Below are 26,723 nucleotides of genomic sequence, written 5' to 3'. Positions count from 1 at the left end.
GAAGTGGAAGGCAGAGCAATGAGAAGAAAAAGATGAAGTGAGTGTCCCATGAAAATGGAGACATCAGACACCCGATGACAAGGGAGAACATGGAAGGCTTGAGGACCGGAAAGTTCCTTGAGATCTGAGCAAAGGCAGCAGGAGGAGGGTGGGCATGAAGCTAGAGAGATGTGTAACTCCTGAATCCCAGCTGTTCCATCTGCTGTCTGTGAGGTGCTGGCTATGCCACTCAGAGGCTGGGACTCTCCATGCCCTTGTCAGGAGCGGAGGGATAATGATGCCCATCTCCCAAGGCTGATTTGAGGATAAAACAAACGAGTTCGTGAAAAGTGCCAGATATGGAAGAACTTGATAAATGACTGTTTCTACTTTCAATCCTAGAAAGGATAGAGAGTTATTAATGACACCTGGAGATGGATTTGTAAGGAATGACACTGCCAATGATGTGAGTGAGGTGAGTGAGCTGATGGCGGATGCAATGAGAGGCTGGAGGAATTGGTGAGAGGGTGACTGGGTAGGAAATGAGAATCATGAGAAACCACAGTGAGATTTGGACTAAAGTTCAGGTATTATCATGAGGCCACTTTGAACATACTGAGACTGCATTCAATAGGAATCAGTGACAAGGAACAGACTTCACTTTAGCACACTAACTACTAAGGCTAACTGGAGGTTTATCACAGGGCTTTAAGGAGGGCTGATGAAACAGATCAAGCTTTTAGGAGCAATTCTATAGCCTCTCATCGGAAGTAAGTGCTGCAGTAGCAGTAGCCCCTTCCGTAATCTGGCAATCAGGAAGCTGGCTCTTCTAGAGCCAGTTTTCACAAACAGGAAACCGCACAATGAGGAAGCTGTTCCACTGCTGTGGGCTCTAGAACCAAAAGACTTCTGCAATAGATCACATTACCAGGATAGATAGTCTTCCCACTCCCATAGCCTCTCCATGACTTACAAAGCTAGCAGCCAAACACTGGAACGTCTGCCAGCTGCAGAACACAACCAAGTGGCTCCTCAGCTGTGCTTGCTGCGTGAGTGAACAGACATTCCCAAGCCTGTCAGCACTAGATCCCTAACTACACTGGAGTAAGGGAAGTATATTTTTAGCTTTGCAACATCTGGACTGCGTACTAGCATAGTGGTTTGCAAAGTATAGTGTGTGACAAGACCATCATAAAACCAATTAAGATGGTGAGTACAAGATTTTTTTAAACTTCAGTTCTTGTTGGCAATGCAAGGTGTTTTATTCCTGTAGGTCAGGAAGAAACCATGCTGGAAAACCACTGCACTGTATTATGCATGTTGGTCTTCATTACAAGGTCTCAAGAGAGAACTATGGGTAGAGTCCAGTGGTTACTGAAGTTGTGTGGATTTTAAGATAAAGACAAATTGGAGATACGTTTAGAGGCATTGGCAGAAGGATGTCACTCAGAGCCATGAAGTTTGATTAAGTCACCCAGCAAGATAATGAGGAAGATGAAGAGAAAGTGATCTGGACCAGGCCCAAGAAATATGAACATTTGATCATGAGGGAGGCACCCCTTTCTGAGGCTGTGATTTATCCTTATCCACTCTAATGTTTTTCATTTACTCTCAAGAAAAAGAACCAAGTCCAGAAAAGATCCGAAGTGCCTTGGAAAAGTACGATGCAAATGCACTCAGAATGCTGATCATACACTGGCACCTCACATGGGGCCTGATGTCACATTGGTACTTAGAACATCAGTGCTGAATGGATGAAGAGCAGTACTTGGAAGAGACGGAAAAATATTTCAGATTTCAGGGACTGACTAGGCTCCAGTTAGGCATGATCACAGAGAGGCTTGAACTGTCACTATCGTGGTTAATCTTTAGCTTTGGGGCATCATTGCTTTTCTAAGAGTATTTTTACTGCATAGAAAAATGACAGCAAGGGAGTTCCACAAGAAGATGTGTTTGCTGCATCACTGCGCCCAACAAATAGAAAAAAACATGGTGGTAAATTAAATATTTATCCTTAGGACAATGGGCAAACAATGATGTAATGAAGCATCGTGGTTAATCTTTAGCTTTGGGGCATCATTGCTTTTCTAAGAGTATTTTTGCTAGTAAATCTGGATCTACATGTGTCAGCCTGGATAAAACTCAAAACTTTAATGTTACACGAAAACACGCAAGTCACAAAATGTTATATAAAGTATATCATTTATTAAAAAATTTAAAAACACACAATATTGTACTATGCATTCTTAAGACAACAAAATGTAAATTTATGTAAATGAAGAGCACACACAAACTTCCAGACAGCGGTCATGCAGTCTTTGGAGTGAGAGCGGAGAATGGATTAGCTGTGTTTGTCATTTTTATTTTCCAAGAAGCAGAAGCAAATAGGGAAAAATATTAATAATTATTAAATAAGCTAATGCGGCATAGAAGAAATATTATTTTCTTTTCTTAATTAAAAATAAATATAAACATATATAAACTTTGCAATTCCCAGAGTAAGACTCAGGCTTCCACCCTGAACCAGGTTAAGTAGATGATTTACAAAACATTACTGGACGAATATCCCTATAGTCCCTGGAAGTACATACATTCGTACATATGCACCTGTATACACGCATAGGTTCAAATTACAACAAGCTTTACTCCTTTCATCAGAAAAAGTATTGGCTTGGTCATATATAGCTTCAGTGTCTGAAAGTTATAACTTTAACGTTGTGGAACTCTAATCTTTATCTATGATTTGGTCATGCACCAAATCTAGACAAGATGGAGATGGAGTGACTGGAGTGGAGACCAAAGGATCCCCTGAATGCTGGGGGGCTGCTTTGATGTAGGGAAAGAAAGGAGTGACCCGAAGCATTCCAGCAAGGGCACAGGAGAACCAATAAAGTCTGGTGAGAAATAGCGGAGAGAGGCGTCAGGAGGCTGGGTGCGAGTCCTCATGAGGGCTAGATAAGTGCTGTTTCCCACTGGCTTTCTACACAACAGAATAGAATTCATTGGGGTGAACCGATGTCTCAGAATCACTATTCAGATGATGCTAGCTGACTTATGTATCTTTTTAATTAAATTAAAAGTTTTGTTCTCTGTTTCACAGTGTTCAATGGTATCCTAGGATTCTGGAACCCTTCTTTGTCATTAGCTTCTCACCAAATTCCTTCAGCACTTTTTCCTGTTGACAGAAAACTGGATACTGGGATGTTCTCTGAGTCAACTTTTAAGTGGCTGGGGGAATTCTAATAAGTTATCAAAATCACATAGTTTGTAGGGGTAAAAATAGAATTACTGAGTGAGTATGGCCATCAACTTGCACACCTCATCCTCTACAAGTTCTGCAAGTGTACTCTGTGTACGTGTACTGTGGGTAGAGTGTAAGAGGAACACAGGAGGGTAGAGTGCATTAGCTCACTGAAGTTTTACTAAAGAACCGTGTTTTGTTTCGAATCACTTAGAAGACACAACTCTGGATATATCTGTGAGGATGCTCCTAGAAAGCTTCTGAGAGAAGACCTACCCTGAATGTGGGTAGTCCTATCTCATGGACTGGGGTCCTGGACTGAATTAGATGGAAAACAGGAGGAACTGAGTGAAATACTAGTCTCCATCTCTCTCTGCTTCCTGACTGCACACTCGTCCTCCTTGCCTTGCCTCTATGGTGGACCATATCCTTTCATAAATCATGAATCAAAGTAAATTCTTCTCTTAGGTTGCTTCTGTCAGGTATTTTGTCTGTCACAACAAGGAAATATAAGTAATACAGATCTGCCATAAAATTCCTAGGGAGCTGGTTAACCTTCAAAAGCATAGAATTTAGAATCAGTTTCCTGTATTGTCCATTTTCTATTCATCTACTATTTGACATTAATAATTATTGTCTGTTAGTTACTTCAATTTTGCTACATTTTATCCTTTAAATGAAGCGTCCTCTCTTTAGCTGTTGACTTTATGGTCACAGTTTGATGGAGACTTTGATTAGGAACCAATCACAAGGCAGGGGTCAGGTACCTCTGCTCAGAGGACAGTTTGTGGAAACTGAAAATGGAATCTTTCCTGAGTTAGGAACTGCGAAGGGAGAACACTGCTTAGTTTACACACAGGTTGCATAGATTGTTCTAGAAAGCATGAGTTGATTTAACCTAAGATTCACTTGCCTATATTTGAGTATAGCACAAATGTCAGCTGTTCCCTTATTTTCTAGCATCATGTCCTTAAAACCTGCTTCTATTTGACTATGTGTAACTTGACTTGTGCACCTCAACCTTTCTTCCAATATCAATACCCACTCCTCTGGAAGAATCTACTCACAGAGAGACTTCAAGAGAAAAGTAAACTTTACTATTTCATAGAGAAATTTTTTTTAACCTAGGAAGAGGCTGATTTAGCTTGCTTTTCAGCAAAGACTTAGCCATTCCCCTGGATCATTTTATTTTCCTGTGGCCCTCTCATCCACATCACAATAGCTGGGTTTTCTTATTTTCTTTTAAAATCTTTTCTAGTATTTCTCTGAAAAACTTTATTTTTCTCCTCTTCTTGAGACAAATACATATTTTGCTCCATTCTTTTGCATAACACTGGAGGGTTCTTTTTTCTTACCAAAGCATACCCCCAAGGCTTCACACCAACTTGAATGGTTTGTCAAAATCCTTCAAGAAGGGACCTCTCAAGATGATGCAGAAATCTCAAGCTTGATGTAGTAGACAAGGGAATCTCATGGTTTCCCAGGTCAGGAGAGGCAGTTGCTGTTTGTTGCCCAGGAGTTCTCACTGTTTTCAGGATCATCGTCTCTCAACAGTTTGGACTGAGCAAGGTGTTTGAAGCAAGGAATGACCATCATATATATCATGCAGGAGATGGAAGCTGCCACTCCATAGGTAAGGGACAGCATCAGCTTGGCCACTACAAGCTGGTGAAGCATCATTTTGTAAGGCACCACGAACCTTGTCCATATGACCTGCTGTGATGACCTGCAACTATCGTCACTGGTACCATCAATTTTATACTGGGCTTACAAGCTTCCAGAACTCTGCCTGGAATCTTATTTAGCTCACAAGTATGATCTTCTAAGATGAAGGGGGTTTTGGAGAGATACAAATCCAGTCTCTTAATTTTTCAGACTTTTTCAGACCCAGACCCCAAGTTCCAGGGAGAAGAAAAATGGCTCAAGGTCAAATAGTGAATAGTGGTTAGACTGGGGAAACCCAATCACTTCTGGTTTCCCTGTGGGACCTCTGTCCACATACTACACTGCTTCCTTGCCATCCATCTCAATGAGTCTCCACTTTTTAAACCCTGGAGATGTATCTTTCCAAGGGACCAGAGGAGAAGAGCATTAATTCATACACTTTGTGATCTTAGTCTTGTTCTAACATATTTTTTTTTTGCCCGTTTTTGATAGGTCAAGTATTGTATGGTTCTATCTGAAGGCCAAGAGCCACTATTCAGTCTGAACTACTATATAAGAAGATAGACAACACATTCTCAAGAGGAAAAGTGCTTGTATCCACATACTGGAACTTATTCACCATGACTGATATGGTGGTGTTGACTTGCAAATAATCCAGTAAGAACTGAGAGAGATTCTGATATATGATTTTGGTTTGCATCCCAGACTCGCACACTGTTACCAGTGCCTGTTTTTTGACTGTGGTGTTAACAAGAAGCTGCAATGTCAGGTCCACAGAATGATTTGAGCATTGCACAAGAAACTGCAGCTGGCAAATGATAAAGTACCAGCCTGGGAACTGGATCACCAGGTTCCCATCCTGGTATCTGACTCCATGGATGATGCCGTCTTGGTTCCAAGACAACTTGGTATCATTGAGGTGTTTGGACACTAGAAGGATAAAAACAGAATTATTGACCACATTTTAGGTACAAATTGGAAGCCTGTCTTTCAAAGTTCCCATTCAAGACTCATGTTTTCTAGAATTTTGCTTGCTGTCCCAAACATTCAAACATCTTCTAAGGTGCTCTTTCTAGAAACGCTTCTCCATATCTCATTCTAGAATTTACTTTTCAAGGCATTGGTAGAAAACCATCTCTTCCTCTTCTCTAGTGCTCAAAGCTAGATGGTTGGAAAAGGAAAAACTTCTATAGGAGGATTTCATAAAGGAAGACCATTCCTATAGCTGGTTTCCTCTTAAAAATCATTCTATTATGTGATTGTTATTATTAGTTCCTGTTTTTATTCTTTGGTACACATATCCAAAATGGGCAAAAGAACAAGACTGAAATCACAAAGTGTATGAATTAGTTCTCTTCTCCTTCAGTCCCTTGGAAAGATACATCTCCAGGGTTTAAAAAGTGTGTGTGTGTGTGTGTGTGTGTGTGTGTGTGTGTGTGTGTAGATGGGGGTCGCTGTTGGGGTGTGTATGCATGCATGTGTATGGGCTAGACAACTTGGAGTGTAATTCTTCATGCACAATTCACCTTGTTTTTTTATTTATTATTTTTATTTTATGTGTATGAGTGTTATGCCTGCATATATGTAAGTGAACCCATGTTGTGAAATGCCCGGGGAGGACAGAAGAGGCTGTTGGATCCCCTGGAACTGGAGTTACAGCTGTTAGCTGCCATGTGGGTACTGGGATTTGAACCTGAGTCTTCTGCAAGAACAGCCAGTGTTCTTAACTGCTGAGCCATCTCTCCACCCCCCACCTTGTTTTTTGAAATAGGTTTTCTCACTAGTCTGAAGTGTAGGCTAGGGTGGGTGGCCCATGAGGTCCAGTGATTCCCACTTCTTTATCTCTCCATGACTGATTTACAAGTATAGGTATCACACCTGGGTTTTTTTTTTTTTTTCACTTGAGTTCTAGGGCTTGAACCTACTTCCTCATGTGTATAAGACAAGCTCTTTATCAAATGAGCTACCTCACCAGGCCTTTCTTTCCCCCTTTAGACTATAAGCACTTGACCTGTATTTTGCACAAGGTCTGGACTCTTGAATCGTTATCAAGAGCATTTAGTGTTGAATACTCTTTTGGTAGGTATCACAGGTAGTGTCGGAGTTGGGTTATTCAGTGTTGTTCATGTTATAATCGATTTAAGTATCAAATTGTCCAGGAGAATCTCCATTAACTTTAAATTAAGATAAAATCAAATTACCTTATATGCATGTATGGAAATGTCACAAGGAAACTCATTATTTTGTATGATTAATATATGCTAATAAAATGCTTAAAATAAGATACATTCTTTAACATGTTCTGAATTTTTGAACGTCTCCTTTCTTGGAAGGACAGCCAAACATCATTGTATGGGCCCCTCACGTGCATAGCAAGGGGCTCTGCCACCTGGGGTTTATAGAAAGGCAGAGAATTAACCAAGCCTCTAAGCACACACATTTGTGTCAAATCCAAGTCTGTGAATCCTAACAAATGAAAATTAACACTGACTGGCAAGGTGCCTTCAGAGCTGGGAAACTGACATGCTGCTTTTAATTGATTCTAGGCTTTCCCTCCAAACCTTGTTGCAATTCAATTGAAAGGCAAAAACTAATCTAACTGCAAAATTGAATTTTTAAAATGAGCAGAATGGCTATTCAGGGAATCTTGGTCATCTCTTCCATATCTCATTCTTTCACAGTATAAGCGCCTCTCACTGTTTCATTTATAAGGACCCTTACGTGAATCACACTGCAATATGCAAACAGACCCTTTGCCAATATGTTCATTAAGCTGTCAATCTGGGGACCAGGCAATTTTGTAGTTCCTCTATGAATAACTTCATAGAGGTAGAGATGGAGGGTGCGCTTTCTTTGCATTAGAAAAAAAAGACTACACATGTGGTCCAAAACTCGTAGGTGGCTGAACAGACAGGAGTGCAGGTGATGGAGGCAGAGGCACGGTAGTGGAGGTGAGGGAGGGACAAAAGAGCCTTCAGGGGCCAAGTAGGCAATATAAAGCAGTGAGTGGGGCTGAAGAGAGAAACATTTCCCTTCTTCCTCTAAGTCATTCAAATTAAATTTTTAAGTATATGGCACAAGCCTGACATAGTGGCGCATGCTTTTAATTCTAGCATTGGGAGGCAGAGGCAAGCAGATTTCTGTGAGATCAAGGCCAACCTGGTCTACATAGTGAGTTCCAGGGCAGCTGGGGCTACAGGGAGACCCTGTCTCAAAAAGACAGCAAAACAAAATACATTAAAAAAATATGGCACACCTGCTGGGCACACTCAGCCACATGCTCCCAAGTAGATCTTCTGGATTAGAAAGCGACACAGGAGGGGCTGGAAGGATGGCTCAGTGGTTAAGAGCACTGGCTGCTCTTCCAGAAGACCTGGTTTGGTTCCCAGCACCCACATCATGGCTAACAAGCAGCCATTAATAACTCCAGTTCCAGGGGACCGCCCTCTTCTTGCTTCGACAGCATTGTACACACATGATACATTTATATACATGCAGGCAAAACACTCATACATATTAAATAGAATACAAATAAAAATTTAAAGAAAAGAAATGGACACAGGATGTGGCTTTTGTGGGGTTAGAGTTTTCTGAATTTGGTTACTGACCTTGGAGGTAGGCCCTTGACTTGTTGACTGGAGCCCTTTTCAGGATACATAAGAGGTCCTCTGAGCAATTCCCTAAAAACGAGATCAGGTATGAATTGTCTTTTGCTCCTCTGGGGACTGTAGACAACCCTATCTCTGTGACCCTTTGATATTGACAATTACTATTCTGTTTCTGTTTGAGGGGTAAAAGAAAAACTTTTGTTCTTTGCTGTCAAATAGCTTAGGATTTTCACTTTTCTAGGATTTAGTTTTTATTGATTGCTTCCACTTGGGCTTTTACAGAACTCTACAGAAGCCAATCAAAGGTGACCCGAGTTCCTCTAATGCCCAGGGCACCATCCTTGACAATCTCTGTTTCTTTTCCTTTCATCTTTGCAGCATCTCCAAGAAAGAGGTTTTATTAAATGCCTCTTAAAGGTAGGGAGAGACTGGGAGTCCCATGCAACCCAGCTTAAGTACCTGCACCAGTCATTACAATGGCAACACCGATGGTAGTTCATGCTGTCCTACCCTCTGCGTGCACATCTGACTCTGTGCCTTTACCCTGCATCAGTTAATCTGGTTCCCTGACTAATCCTGAAGGGCTAGCTCTGATGTCTAAAGACATTCAATGATGTGCTGAAGGTCAAGGGAGCTTGTGGAAATGTTGGGAATCCCCATGTCTGTCTGATTCCAGAGGCCAGAATTTCTTTTTCAGGACCACTTGCTAGACAACAAAGATAAAAACATTTCACTCAATTTTAAGAGGACAGAGCATTCATGACAATGATTAATATCAGGAGGCCTCCATCTGGGGCTTCTTTGGCAGAGACAAACACAGCATTTATGTCATTATGGTATTTGAGAAATAGAAATATTTTAATATTTTCACCAGGGATGGTACTTTAGCATTTTCTTATTGTAGCAACTATTTTTGTATGCAAAGAACCAAATTATACATTTCCTGCAATGCCTCACAAATTCAATTTATTTGGAACAAATCTCTTCTCTTCTTCGGGCCTTGGTTCTCCTGTCTGTAAAACTGGGAGCTCTCCAAGCTGACATTGATATGCTTTTAATGATGCTACCAGAGATGACCATTTAGTCTGTCCATCAGAGACTAACAGCCTCAGGCTCCTGCAATGGGAACCATACCCTGCTGTGTTTGCTAACTGTTTCTCTGAATAGTATGTCCAAGGCTCCCAACCTACTTAAGTACTTTCTCTGCCCAGAGCTGAGAAAGTCCCTGGAGACTGAGAGTAGTTAAACGTTCAGGGGAAGAGTTCCCTCTGCTGTCTGAGTAAGCTCATTGCTAGAGGTACCCCCAGGAAAAGAGGGGCAGGTTTCACCCTTAGCAGCTCTAGACTCACATACAACTTCTGGCCCAGAAAGGGCTGTACTCATCATTCAAACAGTTTGTTCCTGTCCTGCCTCCTGCTGCCCTGGCACGTATTCTCAGGGTGTGCATGATTAGAACCTGAACACCAAAGGCTAATATTCTTCTAACATACCATGACTGCTATTTGACTCCCAAGGTTCAGTCTCCTCTTTGAGGCTGTGGACTATCAATCAGAAGGGACCAGAGGGAGGCAGTTCTGGATGGATCTCTTTGCTTGGAACCACTGTCTAAACATCTGTTGCCTACAGGACCAGGTTTAAGGTCGTCAGGGTGGTATTCAGGACCCCTCGGTTCTGACTCTTCTCAGCAACCTTTTCAGCCTCACCTGCCCCCGCCATCTTTCCTCTTCCCCTTTTATTATACATGCTAAAAATCACCATCATCAACATCATCATAAGCAAAGAGTATTGTGTGATGGCTATTTTTGAGATACTTTGTTGAACATGTTACATGCATTACTTCATTTCCATTTCAGTACCATCCTATGAGAGACAGTTTATAATTAGTTCTATTACATTGTTTGAGTTAGCTTAGTCCACCTGACACAACCTAGATTCACCTGAAAGGAAAGCCTCGGTTGAGGAATTTCCTGGATCAGATTGGCCTGTGGGTAGGTCTGTGGGGGATTGTTTTGACAGTTAATTGATATAAGAGGGCCCAGCCCACAGTGGGTGGTGGTGTTCCCTGGGTAGGTGGTCCTGAGCTGTATAAGAAAGTTAACTGAGCATAGGCCTGAGTGAGCCAGCAAGCAGTGATTCTCCATGGTTTCTGATTCAAGTTCCTGCTTGGAGTACCTCCCCTGATTCCCCTCACTAATGGACTGTAACCTGTAAACGAAAATAAACACTTCCCTCCTCTAAGTTGCTTTTGGTCAGAGTGTTTTATCACAGCAATAGAAGTCAAATTACAACACACACACACACACACACACACACACACACACACGGAAACTAAGGGTTTAGAAGGTTAAGTGGCTTGTTCTTATCCACATAGCTAGTAGGATGGAGATTAAAATTCAGCCAGTGCGACTATAATGCCCAAGCAGATTTTTGAACACTCTACTGGAGTCTGAAGGCTTGCAGTGCCCCCAAACAACCACATGGGTTTTTCATTCCACCTGCATACCTGGTGTTCCCTCCATCTGGGACCTCTACCTTCATCAGGCCGTTTCTACTTTGAAACATACCCTGGAAGAGACTAATTTTATTATCTTCATATTGCTCATCCCAGAAGATGCAATCGAGTCATCTAATACGTCTCTCTTATTTCCCTCTGTGGAGACCAGCTAAGTAGTTAGGGCATCAGTGCCTTGAGTGGAGATGCTTGGCTTCCCTTTGCCCTTGGGGATGAAGAACATGGACCTTACTCTCACAGACTCTGCTGACTAGGTTAGATAGGAGAGTGGAACTCATGCCCTGGACCAAAGCCAGCATGTCACATCAAAAACGGGCTCTGCCCTCCTGGCCTAAGGCCCCTTCAGATCAGGTGGCTTGTGGTGACATCTGTATCAGCTGAGCATCCACAAACAGGTGGTTCAGAAGTACAAGCCCAGGCTTGCCTCTCTCACACAGGTTCTTTTGCTGTTTTTCCCCTTTCTCTTCACATATTCAGTGGGGTGACCTCAGTTGCAGTTCTGAGAAACCCGACGATGGAAAAAAGTAACCTTATTTTGAAGCATTTGCATTTCCTGAAGTGAAATGGCAAGCATGTTTTAGTTTTTCTTAAAGAATCATTTAGAAAGTTTCATGCTGAAGGAGAAACATGAGCATCTCCTTTTATGAATGACACTGCTGGAGCTGGTTCAGGAAGGGAGCTGGAAGCAGTTATTGAGGGAATGGCACTTTTGAACTTGGAGCAGGCCCCAGAGGAGGGCACAATCTGTCATTCCACATTTGACAAAGTTGTCAGCAAGAAGACTGTGCAGGCTACTTGCTGGGGCCCAAACACTGAGTATTCCATGGTTTCTGAAGAAGAAAAAGTCTTCATATGGCTAAAACCACTCTTACCTCCCTTTCTCAGATATGGCCAGGGATAGATCTAAACTAAGAACATCCAAGTTATAAATCACAGAGATGGAAGTCTGACCATTTGGCCAGTCAGTGCTCTTCAAGGAGGAGGGAGATGCTCTGGGGGCTCTTATAAAGGCCTAGATAACATTCTGTGGGGCACTATCCATGAAGCTCAAGGCTCCTCATTCTCAGCAAATCCCTAATAAAATCTTTGCTTTTGGCATTAAGACAAGAAGGAGTGACTTCTAGAGGGTGCGCCATGCAGCAGGAATCCTGTTATGGTCCCAAAGCCTTGCAGTTTGGGAGCTTGGACTATCAACTCTGTTGTATTCATTTCTCCAGTGAATGTGATGTCTGGAAGGGTTTGGTTTGAGAAGTGGAACATGATCAATATGAAAACTGCCTGGAGGTGGAGGTTACGTTGATGGATGGTTTGGAAGTCAGAATCCTGGAAGTTCCTCTTTCAGGATCTAGTGTCCCCATCTAGATGGACAATGCTGTGGACTGATGATCTAGAAGAACCCTTTAGATGATTCTGGAAAGCTGTGCTGATGCACCTCTGCACTGTCGGGACTGCTATAGGGCTCAGGGGAGGCTGGAGCCAGGAAGTCAGTCCTGGTCTAACTGTTGATCTTTAGGTACGTGTTGCTCCATCCCAGGTAGGAGACTGCACACATTCAGATTTTCAGAGACACCAGTGACAGAAGAGAAAATTTTCACTGTGGGGATAATCTAAGGTATGAGCAGTCTGGTTCTTGAAGAATTTGTATGGGTTTTAGAAATGGAAGTGCCTTCTGAGAGCACCAGGTCCAAGCTCAGCAAAAACTTAATTCCTTTCCTCTCAAAGTTGCCCACATTGCAGGCTGTCCTAGGTCACCCAGTGAGTTAGTAACAGAAACAGGACCAGAGCACAGAGCTCCACCCCCTTCTGAGGGCCATTCTGTCTTCAGATCATTGATTCACTCCACAAATTTCTTAGAAGACCAAAGCTTTAGTTGGTACGTTGTATTTTGTTTTCAAGCTCTGGCCTCTTTTGGAAAAATGGTGGACAATTCTTTGGCTTTATTGGGAAGGCTAGAGAAAAAAGGTGCTAGTGAAAGCTTACTGGCTGGTTTCACCGGGGGGAGGGGGGGAGACAGAGACAGAGAGAGAGACAGAGACAAAGAGATAGAGAGAGAATTGTTGAAGATGACTGAAAAGGTAAAAGGACCATGTTCTAGAATATCAGGATTGTGGCAAACAAACTAGACCTCTCCTTGACCCTTGACTTTCATAATGTTGGACCGAAAGGGTCATGTTATCATGGTTTTATGAATGGGAAGGCTGAGCTCAGAGAGAGTGAGGATTTCAAGACTATGGTACATAAATAAGTAGCAAAGTTGGGTTCACAACCCAGGGCTCCTGATTCCTTGTGCTGAGCTTTGTCGTTGTCTTTTAGTCTTCCTGTGGAACATGGAGGGCTCTGTTCAGTAGAAGTGAGTCTGCAGCCATTTCACACACTGGAAGTGAAGCCTTGAGACAGCTGAAGGTGCTGGGAAAACAACCTTAATGAGCCTTCCTGATCCGCCCTGTGGAAGAATGCCAGTAGCTAACTTCAAGTCCAAGCACTGAACCCTGCCAAGTCATGGATAACTGGGCTCTTATAAAGAGGCAGTAAACTCAGGGCAACTGTATCAGGGTCAAAGAAACCATGCTGCTCACTCTAGTCAGATGGCATGTGACTTAATGTCAGGGGGCTTCCAGCTGTACAGCACCTTTGTTATAAGGACTAGTTGAGGTGGGGGGCGGTGTTTCTCACAAGAGCACATGGTTCTGGTGAAGATTCCCCTCACCAGTGAAGTGAGGTTGGTAACAATCAACACAGATGTGTGCCTGTTACGTCACACAGTGAGATTATGGATGCCAAGTAACCAGGGTAACACGTGGCTAGCAGACACTCTGTAAAAGTTAGGCCCTTTCTCTTCCTGCCGCTTTTGCTTGTTATCTTGGCACAGCTTCGTAATGTCATGTAGCAGGGCAAACTGGCTAATGAGATGCTCATTAAAATGAAGTATGTGGTGGTACCTGATGGACTGGAGTTCTTTGGTTGTTTACCTAAGTGTTTGAGGCTATCTGATCCCTTTAGAGACGGTTGAAGAATGCTCCTTCCATTCTGAAAATATCTTAATCCTTTAAAAAAACAGGACTCTGTATTTTAGTTCCATCTGCCTTGGAGGATAAGCAGGAGAATCCCAAAATCAACATCTAGAGAAATTTCCACTCTCAGTAGCATTTGGGATCAATGTCAATTATTTCCTTTTTTTTTTTTTTCTTCAATGTCAATTCTTAACTGAGGGATACTTTACAGGGCTTCAATCTAACTACTTCCTTGATGTCACCAGGCCAACTACTGACAGAGCTGTGGACTGTAGAAAAAGCCATTTGTAAAAGGTTGGCTGGATGACCCTGGGTTTATAACAGCATGCTTACTGTTGAGCACAGAGAAAATTATCAGTAAATACAGATTGAGATTAAGTCCAAATTATGTAAATACTGTGAATGTTTTGGGGGCAGCTGGAGTTCTTTTAAATCTTAATTTGTTGCAGTATGCAAGATAAACACATCTGACCCTAGGGATTCTTCCTTGGAATTGATTTATATTGAAGGTAGATGAAACTGACATTGGGGATGTTTAAGAAACATCTTTGAACTCCTCTAACAGTCTAAATAATATCTACAACCTTACCTGTAGCTTATTTGCAATGCAGAAATAACGCACACATTCTCGGAAAGCCGGGCTTTGGGCCAGACACACTTGGGTTCAAATCCTACCTCTGCTACTTAGTAGAGGGCTTGGCACAAGTCTGTGTGCTTCTCTGAACTGTTCTTTCTTCCCCAGAGTGACAATAATAATAATAATAATAATAATAATAATAATAATAATTACCTCGACAGTTGGCAAGATTAAATGAAATAATGTATAACAATAAGCCTGCTGCATACCATCCAAACAGCAGATAATGGTTGACTTCCCTTCTCCGGTTTAGGGTCTGTGCTACCTGGCTGGCAGAGACCCAAGACCACAGAAATTGTGTTGGAGCTTAAATAAAAGGAACCAGTTTGAGGAATAGTCTAGTTCTGTTCCTCCTCCCTCCCACCTTTCTTCCTTAAAGTGCTTTAGTGGCAAAGAATTCTGAGATTTCCTCTTCAGTTAGAGACTGGTGAATTGTATCTGTCAATTCTAGTCTAAACTCTCACACACACCTCAGCGGCCTCATCACCTTCCTTTTCTTCTCTGCTTTCCTCCCTGCACCTCCCCTCTTTTCTTTCTTCCTCCCTCTTTTTGTGTGTGAGGAACAGTGTCTTTAGAACCTAGATGCTGCCCTAGGACCTTATTCCACACCTACCTGAGCAGCTCATTTCCTGGGATATTTCTGGAAGAGATATTCTTAATTCCTATTATCTCTGCCTTGAGAAAAAGACTACGAGTTTAAGAGAGGGTTTTAGTGAGAGTGTCCAGAGCAAATGGAGAAACATACAGGCTCCTTGTGGCCAGTGAAGTGAGCATCTGAAAAGCAATTTACCCTCTGAGCATCCCACCCTGCTGTGAAGGAGAAAGAAAAGAAAGAAGAAAACAAAACGTAGCAAACTTGGCAAATTAGGCATTCTGGATTCAGCGCCTTCCTGCTGACAGAGTCCAACTTTTCAGACAGTGTGCGTTTTCCCTAGGGAAGGGGCGGGGAGGAGAAGGAAGGCTGCTGTTCCTTCACGTTGTCCCCTCTGTCTTCACTGTAGAACCCCGGAAAGGCTGATTCCATATGGCATGCGGCCGTTGACCATCTGGGTCAGCAGAACACTGGGGAGAAACCAGTCTCCTTGGTTCAGTTTTGTTACTCTTGATATTTCTTTATTATAGAATCTACCGCATTTAGTTCCCTTTGATGCCTCTATTTTCTTTTTAGCTAGGGAGGGCAAGGAGGGCAATTTTCCAAAATATGTAAAAAGTGCCAGGGTAGTGACATGGTCAGAGAATTCTAGGGTGGTGACTTGATTCCTAGGCTGTTCTATTGGAAACAAAATCCACCCTGAATTTCAGCCATGAGGTTTACCCCTCATCCAATCCTTAAGAAGTAGCAAACAGAAGAATCTGAGCGGGAAAACCGTTACTTTAAGTTTCAGGATGGGAATATAAAGATACCACGTTCCAGTCCAGTTCTCTGCCCTTGGGGCCCATCTTCAGTTGGAGCTAGAAGTCAGGCCAGGTTGGAGAGTGAGCAGAAAGGGTCATTTAGGACCTGCATCTACTGTCTGAGGCCTTAGGGCCTCCTAGAACCCTGGGTGCGAGAAGTTTCAGCATGTGCAGGAAAGACAAATCTCTTTCTATTGACAGGCAAGGGGAATGGAATCACATCAGGTCACATGACCCCTCAAGCTTGCCCACAAGCCCCAGTGGTTTTCTCAGTTCCAGAGCTTGGTAATAGAGTATGCTGCAGAGAGAGGGGCCAATCAGCTGTAAAGTGGGTGCAGATGAAGGATTCTAGACCTGAGGACAGATAGGGTGCCAGAAGGAAGTGTTCTACCATTGAGTCCTGGCTTAGTGGCCTTGCCTACTCCTGAGTCACTGAACTCTTAGGCAAGTTAAATTTTCTGTTCTCCTGTTTCCTTACATATAAAGTGAGGCTGACAATTCTCTTTGGGGCTTTGCTTTGAGGACAGGACAAGGGAGTCATGTGCAATCAACTCTCGTGGCACACTGTTGATGCCCATGGATCTCATTATTCTTCCTCTGACAGGGCCTCATGCAGAGGCAGCAGGGTATCACAGGAAAGCTGCCATAAATCTCACTTGCAGCATTCACCTGGCACAGGTAAGAGCTATGCATTTAGCGGGGTGTTCTGTTATGAAAAGGCCTTGGGAATATTGAGATGCTGGGAGTGAGATCAAAGGACAAAAGCCATCATGCAAACTGAAGTCAATATGCAAGAGGGTGTAAAAGTGTGGAGATAAAGAGAAAGACATGAAAGCAGGTCAGAGGACAGTGGGTGAGCATGTATGGTAGGGGCACTGTACCACAGGGAGGAGCGCTATCTTTTGAGAAGTTCCTAGTGACTGGAACAGCTTTAACCTCAGAAGACAGGGCCTCATAGGTTTCTACCACCTACTGGGCAGCACTGTGCTGCACCACGCTGCCCTGCCAGATTCCACATGTGTCTCAAGTCCTTCTGTAGACATTGTTACATACAAGTGTGTGGTACTGTTGGAACTCTGAGAAATCAAGGTGAAGGTGACTGTCATCTGAGAGTTGGACAAATAAGCCCATGGCACAAGCGACATATGAGATTTAAAAAATGGTGGAAGGAGAGCATCAGCACAAGAAATGATGAGGGGAAGCATAGCTGCCTCCCTTGGAACACGGCTGTGTGTGGCGGAGATGCGATCATTTTATTTGAACATGGAAGAGCAAAGTAGACCCTCTGCTTTTAGATTCAAGCCGAGTGGAAAAATGAAGGTATGTTTTCAGTCCAATTTCTTCCTTATGGTGGCTTCATACATGAGTCATTGTCACCTCTATTTGCTAGAGGAGAGAATAAGACCCAGAGGAAGAGAGTGGAGGAGGTTCTCTTCCTAGGGCTCTAGCTGGCCAGAGGCTCCAGCTGAATCCTCAGAATGGTGTGTGAGTTGGCACATGAGTCTCAAGCACGGTGGGGTGGGTGTGAGGTGTCAGTTGTCTGCAGCCTAGTCTGACCAGGAATGATCAGTTTGTGCTAGAACTCATTATCAACATGGGCGTGGTTTTCTGTGGTTTCTCTGCAGCTAAGAATATCCCATGCTGGGTTACTTTAGCATGTGTGCAAGGCCCTGCATCCTAGGCTCTGGCCACTGCTGGTTTCCTGACGATGGGAGACAGTTGCCAGTAGCCACTATGGCAGAGGGGGCTCCCTGGAAGATGTCTGGCTTCTGTCCTTGTGACAAACCTCATGCTACCCCTGGGGCTTTCTCCCAGGAATTTCTAGAAGGTAGGTCTGCTCTGCCTGGAATGTCTTGCAATAGCTCCCTCCTTCCCTCCTTCCTTCTCTCCCTCCCTCCTCTCTTTCTTTCCCTCCTTCCCTCCTCCTTCCTCCCTCCCCCTCCCTCCCCCTCTTTCTTTCTTTCTTTCTTTCTTTCTTTCTTTCTTTCTTTCTTTCTTTCTTTCTTTCTCTCTCTCTCTCTCTCTCTCTTTTCTTTTCAAAAGGGATAACTTGCTGTTGTACAGGTTTAAGATGGGCTTATTGGTGAAGGAGGCTGTGCCTTCAGATTTCCTTGAGGTTATTGTTAGGCTATTTTCTTACATATAGAACAAGAGAATTCTAGTCTCAGGAAGTGTCTAATAACATTTTAAATGAGTGCGTGTACGTTTATATAGGCATTTGTGTGCATGTACATGTATGTAGAGGCCAGAGGTCAACACTGGGTGTCTTTCTCAATTGTGCTCCATCTTATTTTTTAAGAGAGGGTCTTTTACTGAACCTGGAGCTTGCCGTTTTGGCTAGATTGGCTGACCAGTGAGGCTCAGAGATCTTCCTGACTCTGCCTCCTCAGCGTTGGGATCTTAGGTGTGTGCCACCTCCCCTGGCTCTTTACATGGGCGTTGGGAATCCAACTCAGGTCCTCCTGCTTGTGCAGTAAACACTGTACTCCCAGAGCCACCTCCCAGCCTCAACTTCTAATTCCTTTAGTATATTCAGTACAGTGAGGTATAGAAAGGAGAAAAGACTTTTCTTAGAGAGACCTAGACTGATACTGTGGAGGCCCAGTTCTTGCCCCCGGATGGTATTCTTTTTGCTTTACCCCGCTACACTGTCCATAGTTTGCAGAGCTAAGGAAAGTGTAGACTTAAAAGAGGGAGATTCAGTAGCTGCATGTAGCAGGGTGGTAGCACCTCAAAGCTGAAGCTCCTCAAATAGGGGCAACAGAGGGAGCCCCAGATTCTCATCCTTGCTCTGCCATCAACTCTTGCATGACGCTTGGCAAGTCACCTTGACTTCTTAGGCCTCAGATCCTTAGCAGCAAATTGGAGTATTAAGGGAAATACCCCTCCCCGCACACCCCCTTATTGCTCAATCTTAGGGCTGGCACTAAAATCAACTCAAAGGAAGAAAGGAAAAGTCTTTAACCAAAGTTTTATAGTCCCAATGGGGAGTATTATCAGCATTGGAAAATAAAATCTGGTTGCAGAAACACTGAATTGTGAACAGAGGCTAGTTTTTTATTATTTTATATTTTGATATTCCTAGTCAACCTAGGTAAGGAGGGATCTATAAGTAATCAAATTCATAGTCTCCCAAATTTGGGATTTCATGAACTAATGAAGTTTTTTCCTCAAATGAGAAGTTGGGGACCAATACGGAGAAAAGCAGGTTTTTAATTTTGTATTTTATGCTTATTAAAACAACTGTCAAAAAGCAAACCAATTTAACATCCATCTACACGAGCTTCTTAGTATGAAAGTCCAAAACACGGATGAAGGACAATCTCTCCAAAAAAGAGTGTTCTTACCTTAAATGTAACCGGCCATGTAGAAAGGGGGCTACTTTGTTCTTTATTTATTGTTCATGTAGACTCATGTAAACTGTATTCTGGGGACAGAACCACTAGTTAGAGCTTCTGTACTTGGTAATCTGTGATTGGAGTGCTCCACAGGCAGGAAAAAGGAGCCATTCACTATGACCGGGGTCCTGTTGGCTAATCAAAATTATCCTTGCTGTTGATATAATCCCATGGGAGATGACTACTGCCCCTTCCAAACTGGCAAGTTATAATCTTAGAAAAATCTAAGTGGATGGGGCAGTGGTGTGGTGGGTCCAGAGATGGAGGAATTACATTGAATCAGTGTTTTTTGCAAAGTCCCAAGGACATGAATGTTACAATTTAGCGAGGACACTTAACTCCAAAGCCTATGCCGTCTCCAACACAGGAGTGTATAGTTCCGGTCTATGGGCCAAATCCAATCCAACGCCTCATTCTGCAAAGAAAGTTTTAGGGGAATGTAGCCACGCCCTCTCATTTATGTGTTGTCTGGCTGTCCTCAGCACTGTAACAGCAGGGCTCATGACAGCAAAGACATCAAGGCTTGCAAAGCCTAGAATATTTACTATCTGGACTTCTATAGAAAAAGTTTGCTGACCTCTACACTTGACCTTGCTCCTTTTTACATTACTGTGATTATCACACAGGCATGGGAAATAAGACCACATTCTAGGGGCTAAGTGATTCCAGCCAAGGTTGAGATATAGTTCATAAAGCTGACATTATTCGTCTGTCTTAAAGGGTTCAGAAGGCCTCTTACTCTTCATAAGGTCCAGGGCTCTTTGTTCTTACTTTCTAAGTCTCTGGTTGAGACAGTAGGAAAGACATAGTCAAGAGTATCCCTAAAGAAACTCTAAGTGTTATACTGTTGGTGTGAGGAGAGGGGCCAGGTCATCTGTGTACTCTGGTCTCAAGGATGTCAGGTGTCTCTAGCCACCATCCACCCAGTCTTTCTCCTTTCCTTTCTGCTCTGGGTTCCGTGGTTATCTAGCAGTGCTTGCTACCAAGTTTCTGAAGGTTATGGGACTGAGGAGTAGGTTGATATTTTGGGTAGAAAGACATGAAGTGAATTAGAGTGGAGGACCTTTTGGTTTATCCCATATGATGTTGGACAAGATACTTTCTTGCTCTGTGAGTCTGACTTATCCTCCTCTGAACCATGAACACCTTAATCCAGATGATCTAAATTTTAATCTTCAGTGTGAACTGAAATCTGCTTACATCCCCTCTGGAGCCAGTTGGGAAAATATGTTAGTTCATAACTTCAGTGACTGGTAATGTATGGGGTGAGGAATAAGTCTGTTTTCATGGGTTCTCAACTTCAGGTATTTTGCTGTTGCCAGTTATTTGAGCATTATTATATTCTGGTACCATGCCAAACAATTTATGGACTAGTTCTGATTGGCTCCTCTGGTACCTCAATGAGGTGAGTACTAGGATTCCCATTTAAGAGCTGTATAATTCAGACTTCCAAGTGGGAACTAGAGTCAAGATTCATTCAGATCGACATTTGTCCAATTTATGGTTTCCAACTCCAAAACAATACTCCTTTGTTCCCTGCCATGGTCTGTGCCATGGCTATGCCAGAGGTGAATGTTGTTAGTGGGAGTATTGAGGGCAGGTAGGAGGCTTGTGAGGCTAAAAGTCAGTGATCAGAGGCTACCCAGATGAGTCAGAGGCATTTCCTCAGCCTGAGCAGCCCACAGCTCTACCCTGCCCCACTCCTGATGGGCATAGTCATGGCATTTCTGTTTGATAAGTAGGTATTACACCTTTGCATTCACTCCTAAATCCAAGATCTTACCTCCTTTAAGGGGGACCTTGTCAGTTGTGCTTGGAGTGGAGTCCTAGAAGGAGAGACAGAAGAGCAGGATGAAGATGACCATTGAGGCAAAACAGCTTATTATTTTCTTTTACACCTTGGTTTTCCTCAAAGTTCTGTGCAATTTAGAATCCACCCTCCATTTGACTCTCAAATTTTGAAAATTAATTCACTGATTTCATTTACAGTGGACTTTCTGTCCATCTGTTTGATTACCTGTCTGCCAGAAACACAAGACAGGGATCACTCTTCACATTCCACAGGCAAGAAACAAAGTAAGACAGCTTGTCCGGGGCCAAGGCAGCAAGGTCACAGAGCTCAGGGACGACAGACGGAGTGCCTACCTCCAGGTCAAGAACTTCCTTCTTGGTTACACATATTACTGTTTTTCCCTTCAGTCAACATAAGATCAAATAAAGTGTACAAATGTATGTGGTTTTATCATTCCATATTTGGCTCATCTGTAAATGTTGTAAACATACCTGGAAGATATATTTCTATCTCTACTGCAGTTGGAAATTCTGAATTAACTGAATGTTTATATTCCAAGAATCATGACACTATCATAAATAAACTGGGTCCCTGCCCTCATGGATTTATTACCAACTTATGCCTGACTATACTATACAAATATTTATAAATATATAGCATTAACACAAGTGTATGTTTTATACAGTCACATTATACTTTCTATAACAAATGTAAATGTGTACATAGTTTTTTATGTAAATGAGTAAGAGGTTGATGGAAACATTGTCAGCTGAGGAGGAAAGTCTGTACTGGGGGTCAGAGTGGATTAAAAAGGAGGGTCGTTCAGGTGTTCCCAGAGGGTGACCACAGAGGTGGTGGAAAGACACAGTTCCCTAACAGATTCCTCAGAGACTGCCTCTCCACTGTGCCCGTTGCTTCTTCTCATATCAGTCAGGGAGATGTGCCTAAGGTCACGTGTCCTAAGAAAGAACAGAGTATCACATTTACCTTTTGACCTGCACAGGGTGCAGTCTCCTGCAGTGCATTGAACCAAGATATTAAGGAAGATTAGAGAGGGGTGAGTGACTACAGGGAAAACAAAACAAAACAAAACAAAACAAAAACCCACTTTCCCAATCTCTACCAAAGCAAGAGGCTGACATTTGGCTGCGTTTGATTTTCTTAGTGTTCTGTACAAATGCTGAGAGGTGGCATTTTTATTTATGTCCCAGGAACTCTGTCCTTCACTTTAACTGGTACTTTGTTTTCTGAGAAATGTGGTACTGACTCATGGTGGCCTTCCGAAGGCAAAGCCTGGGCATCACACTGATCTGGAGATGGGTGAAGTCAGTCTGTACCTTTGGGCCTCAGTTTCTCAGAGGAAGGGATGTGAACTTGGTCTGGAAGGTCCTTTCCCCTCTGCTGGTATTCTGATGCTGGTGCCTTATTTCTTGAGAGTTCTTATCCTAGGTAACAACGCTTTAAGTTTGTGGTTGGACAATTACGTATGTGGTTCATAGGAAAACCTGACATCACAAAATTCCCCCTTCTGTTGCCTCTGTGAGACAACAGCCAACATTTCAAAATGTATTAAGCTGCTGATTTATTGCCAAGCACGACTATCCATTAGTGTGATGCACAAATGCACAAGAAAAGGCATTTCCACTTAGATGAGGCACTAGCATCATTGAATGCATCAACCATTCAGTCTGCCCAGAGACCAAGAGAGGATTCTAGAAGAGCAGCCCTAGCAGAGAGCCATCCCAGTGAGAGAATCACTCATTCAGCTTTGGGCAGTTTGTGGTAAGCATTGTGTTAGTCACTGAAAGGCACGCTATGGACGTAGTTCACTAAGGTAGCCAATTAAAACCTAATAACTATCAGAATGGCAAGTTGTAACAGGAGCCATGACAGAATCAAAGCGCTTTAAGATAGTCTTTCTGAGACTTTAGTGTGTGCATGAATCACCCGAGGACTGTGCTGGACTGTAGATTCTGAGGCAGCAGGTATGGGTAGAGCTTGGGTTTCTGTATTTCTCACAAGTTCCTAGGTGAGGCCAATACTCCTGGCCCCCAGAACGCCTGTGAGCATCAAGGTGTGAGAGATATCTGGGAGGAGGTAGGGGGATATCTGGGACAGGGGTGAGAACATGTCCGGGAAGGGCTTGCTTTTGCCTGTCACCTGTTTTCCTAACTTCAGGCAACAGAATGCCGAATCATGGACAGAGAGAGTCCCATAGCTTAGTCCTCACCCAGGGACCGAGGAATCGAAGGCAGAAGTGTGGCAGTTCCTCTGATGAAGAGCACAAGATCTCCACAGCTTCTTCTGGCTACCCATAATAGACACAATTCCAGAGTCAAGGCCAGAGATGAGCTCAGACATCTTTCAGGCAATCAAGCTGATTTTGTAGGAAGAACGCCTAGGTACTGATGAGTCAAGGGCCAATTTTGAATTAAAACTCACCAGTGAGCTTTCCACTGGCCAAGGACAGAGCAGTCTATTGTTACGGCTCTCCATTCCACAAGCGGTCCTTGCACTGAGGGAGGAGAATCAAGGTCTAAGGACATGATGATGGTTACAAGCATTAGACATGATGATGACTTTTAGAATTTGTCAGACTGTTTATGCCCCAGGCACTATGTTGAGTGCTATCCATAAAATCCTTTTGAAGAAATCCTGCCCAGGATTTGACTGAAGGAAATAAAAACTATCCTGCTCAGTGGCTTCGTTTTTGAGGAAGATAGGGACAGTGGCTTGACACAGATGCAATCAAATGGCTCTTCCCAAACTGTTATCTCAGCCCCATTGAGTAGCTCAGGAAACTCAGTCTCTATGGTTACCAACCAGCTACACTTCCTTAAGTATACTTCCTCTTTTCTTTTAGCCTCTGTGGACATCTGATGAGTAACTCAATACTGGAATCCTTTCTGTGTGTGGAGAAGGGACTAGCCATGCTTAGCCTGTTTGTCCTCAGGTGAGATGACTCTCATCCTAGACATCTTCGTAAGGAGCTGTTTGCTTCTCTTCTTAAATTACTGTGATTAAAGGCCAATGATCCCTTCACTGGGCTGTGACAGATATAACAAGATATTCTATATAAAGTGTTAGCAGTCGTTTGAAAACAGCAGCTATTTGGGGGACTGCCTTCATCTTTATGATGTGTTTAATTTGTCCTAATACCCCACCCCCCAAAGGCTCATTTGTTTTCAGAGCAATGATGTGGAGAGCAGAGAGGAAAAGCACAGGTGTACAAATGCAATTGGCTCCCAAATTTGTTTTTGAAGCAAAATATTCCGTTACTGAAAATGATCAAAGGCAACTAATGTGCAGAATATTCCAGAAGGGATGCCATATCCATTCCTTTATGGCGTCCACTGTCTTATAAGATGGGCTCTGGATCAGAGTTCACACTCTATTATCTTCAAACTAACGGGAGTAAGTACTTAATGAGGGCTACTCCTGGGGACAAATACTTTCAGGGTACTTTCATATTTGACCTTTACCTGGACCCCAAGAACTAGGGATTGTCCAAGATGCAGAGAAATGAGTTAATGATTGCAAAAACTCCTAGAGGCAAGAAACTTGGTCATGAAGGCTTTGAAGGGCAGATTAGGGCAGAACAAAACAGGCTACAAGTTCCCCTGAGACACAGTTGGGGAGTGAATGACAATCACAGAAAATCCCCAGGGAAAGGAGTATATTTATTGGGGACATCATTTTGGCAGGTCTGTAAAATGTGGGCTTTGGACCATGGCGGCTTAAAAAAGTGCTACTTCCACTTTGAAAGACTTAATATCCCATAAGGATCTTCAAGAAAATATGGATTTTGGTTCAGTAGGTCTGTGGTAGGATCTAGGTGTTATAGCTTTAGTTAGTCTCTTGCTGATGTCAGTGTTTCTGAGTCACTGCTCGAGTAGCACTGGCTTCAAGATGTCACTCAGAAGGCAAGCAGAGCACCTGTGGTCTTAAAAGCTGGCTATGGGGGTGGTCTCTGATATGAGCTTTTGAGACCTTCCTGGTCTGAAGATGGACTTGGTACTCTGTCCTCTCAGCCTCCTCTATCAACATGTTTTCATCATCTAGTCCTACTTTCTTTTTAAATATTTTATTTTTTTTATTTTATGTGTACGAGTGTATTGCCTGCATGTATGTAAGTGCACCTGTGTCATGCAATGCCCATGGAGGACAGGAAAGGCCATCAGATGCCCTGGAAATGGAGTTGCAGACAGTTGTTAGCTGCCATGTGGGTGCTAGGATTCGAACCCAGGTCTTCTGAAAGAACAGCCAGTGTTCTTAACCACTGAGCCATCTCTCCACCCCCATAGTCCTACTTTCTTTGTCCATTCTGGAGGCTGACCAATGTTCAGGCCATAATAATCCTCACAGTCTGATTACTGGGTCCCACCTTCACCTGCCTCCATCCTGCCAATGGGGAGTATGTCTCTAAAGAAGAATGTGATTAGTGTTTAGATGGAATGATAGAATCAGACAATCCTCTTTTATCATCTCCTCGGGTGTTAACTGATTCAGACAAGGATCATAAAGAAATGCCAAAATTGCTGAGTAGAAGACATTTATGTCTTCCAAGTGTTACCCCACAGATTAGCCCACAGATTTGTGAGAAAGAAAATATTTCATAAACAAGATAGCTGTAGCTTTGCCTTAATCGAGGGACTAAACATATAACCATCTAAACTAGACATGTGTCTCTAGCTATGCCATAAATGTGCCAAAAGGTTTCATAATTATTGGGGCTGGAGAGATGGTTCAGTGTTCAAGAGCACTGGCTGCTGTTGCAGAGGACCCGGGTTCAATTCCCAGCACCCAGGTGGTGGCTAACAACTGTCCATAACTCCAATTCTAGGGGAATCCGATGCCTCCTTCTAACCTCCACATGTATTGCATGACATGGATGCATTTACATAGATGCGGGCAATACAGTCATACAAATAAAATAAAAAAAATAAACTATTTTTTAAAAGGTTTCATAATTGTGGGTAAGCCCAAGATGGACCCAGAATATAAACTGTTCTACTAAAGAATTGTCCTGGGACCTTCAAGAGAGTCAATGTCACAAAGCAAACACTTAAGGGGAGGAGGATCAATGGTTAGTTTAAGGCTCCTTCAACTTTACTGTGCCTACAGACCTCAAGGAGAAATTGTTAAAATGCAGATATTGATTCAATGTAGAATTGGGGTGGGGCTGGAAAGCCTATATTTCTTTGTGTGTGTGTGTGTGTGTATATGTTTATGCACATGTTCACATGTATGTGAATACATGCAGCGCATGCTTATGTACATGTTCACGATTCAATGTAGAATTGGGGTGGGGCTGGAAAGCCTATATTTCTTTGTGTGTATGTGTGTGTGTGTGTGTGTGTGTGTGTGTGTGTATGTTTATGCACACATTCACATGTATGTGAATACATGCAGCGCATGCTTATGTACATGTTCATGTGTTTATGTACATGTTCATGTGCAGCGCTGCACATGTGGAGGTCAGAGG

The 26,723-nt window shown here is 43.0% G+C and overlaps 1 protein-coding gene and 1 long non-coding RNA gene across 2 annotated transcripts in view; one reads left to right on the top strand and one right to left on the bottom strand.

Annotated features, from left to right (window-relative positions):
* Positions 1-5,088: 5,088 nt before the first annotated feature.
* Positions 5,089-26,723, bottom strand: part of Tnfsf8 (TNF superfamily member 8) — a 27,464-nt gene continuing 5,829 nt past the window's right edge. Inside the window, exons 2-4 of the mRNA XM_008833487.2 lie at positions 21,230-21,272; positions 8,494-8,565; positions 5,089-5,815 (exon numbers count right to left, since the gene is read on the bottom strand). Coding sequence (XP_008831709.1) covers positions 5,421-5,815; positions 8,494-8,565; positions 21,230-21,272 — 510 coding nt within the window. The 3' untranslated portion in view covers positions 5,089-5,420. The remainder of the gene's footprint in view (positions 5,816-8,493; positions 8,566-21,229; positions 21,273-26,723) is intronic.
* LOC115070458 overlaps positions 17,757-26,723 on the top strand; it is a 56,094-nt gene continuing 47,127 nt past the window's right edge. The window contains exon 1 of the long non-coding RNA XR_003849613.1: positions 17,757-17,876. This is a non-coding gene — a long non-coding RNA (uncharacterized LOC115070458). The remainder of the gene's footprint in view (positions 17,877-26,723) is intronic.

This window comes from Nannospalax galili, unplaced genomic scaffold, assembly GCF_000622305.1.
Source record: "Nannospalax galili isolate Female #2095 unplaced genomic scaffold, S.galili_v1.0 scaffold34, whole genome shotgun sequence".
NCBI lineage: Eukaryota > Metazoa > Chordata > Mammalia > Rodentia > Spalacidae > Nannospalax > Nannospalax galili.
Note: the sequence above shows the minus strand (reverse complement) of the source record. Positions and strands in the feature narration are given on the sequence as shown.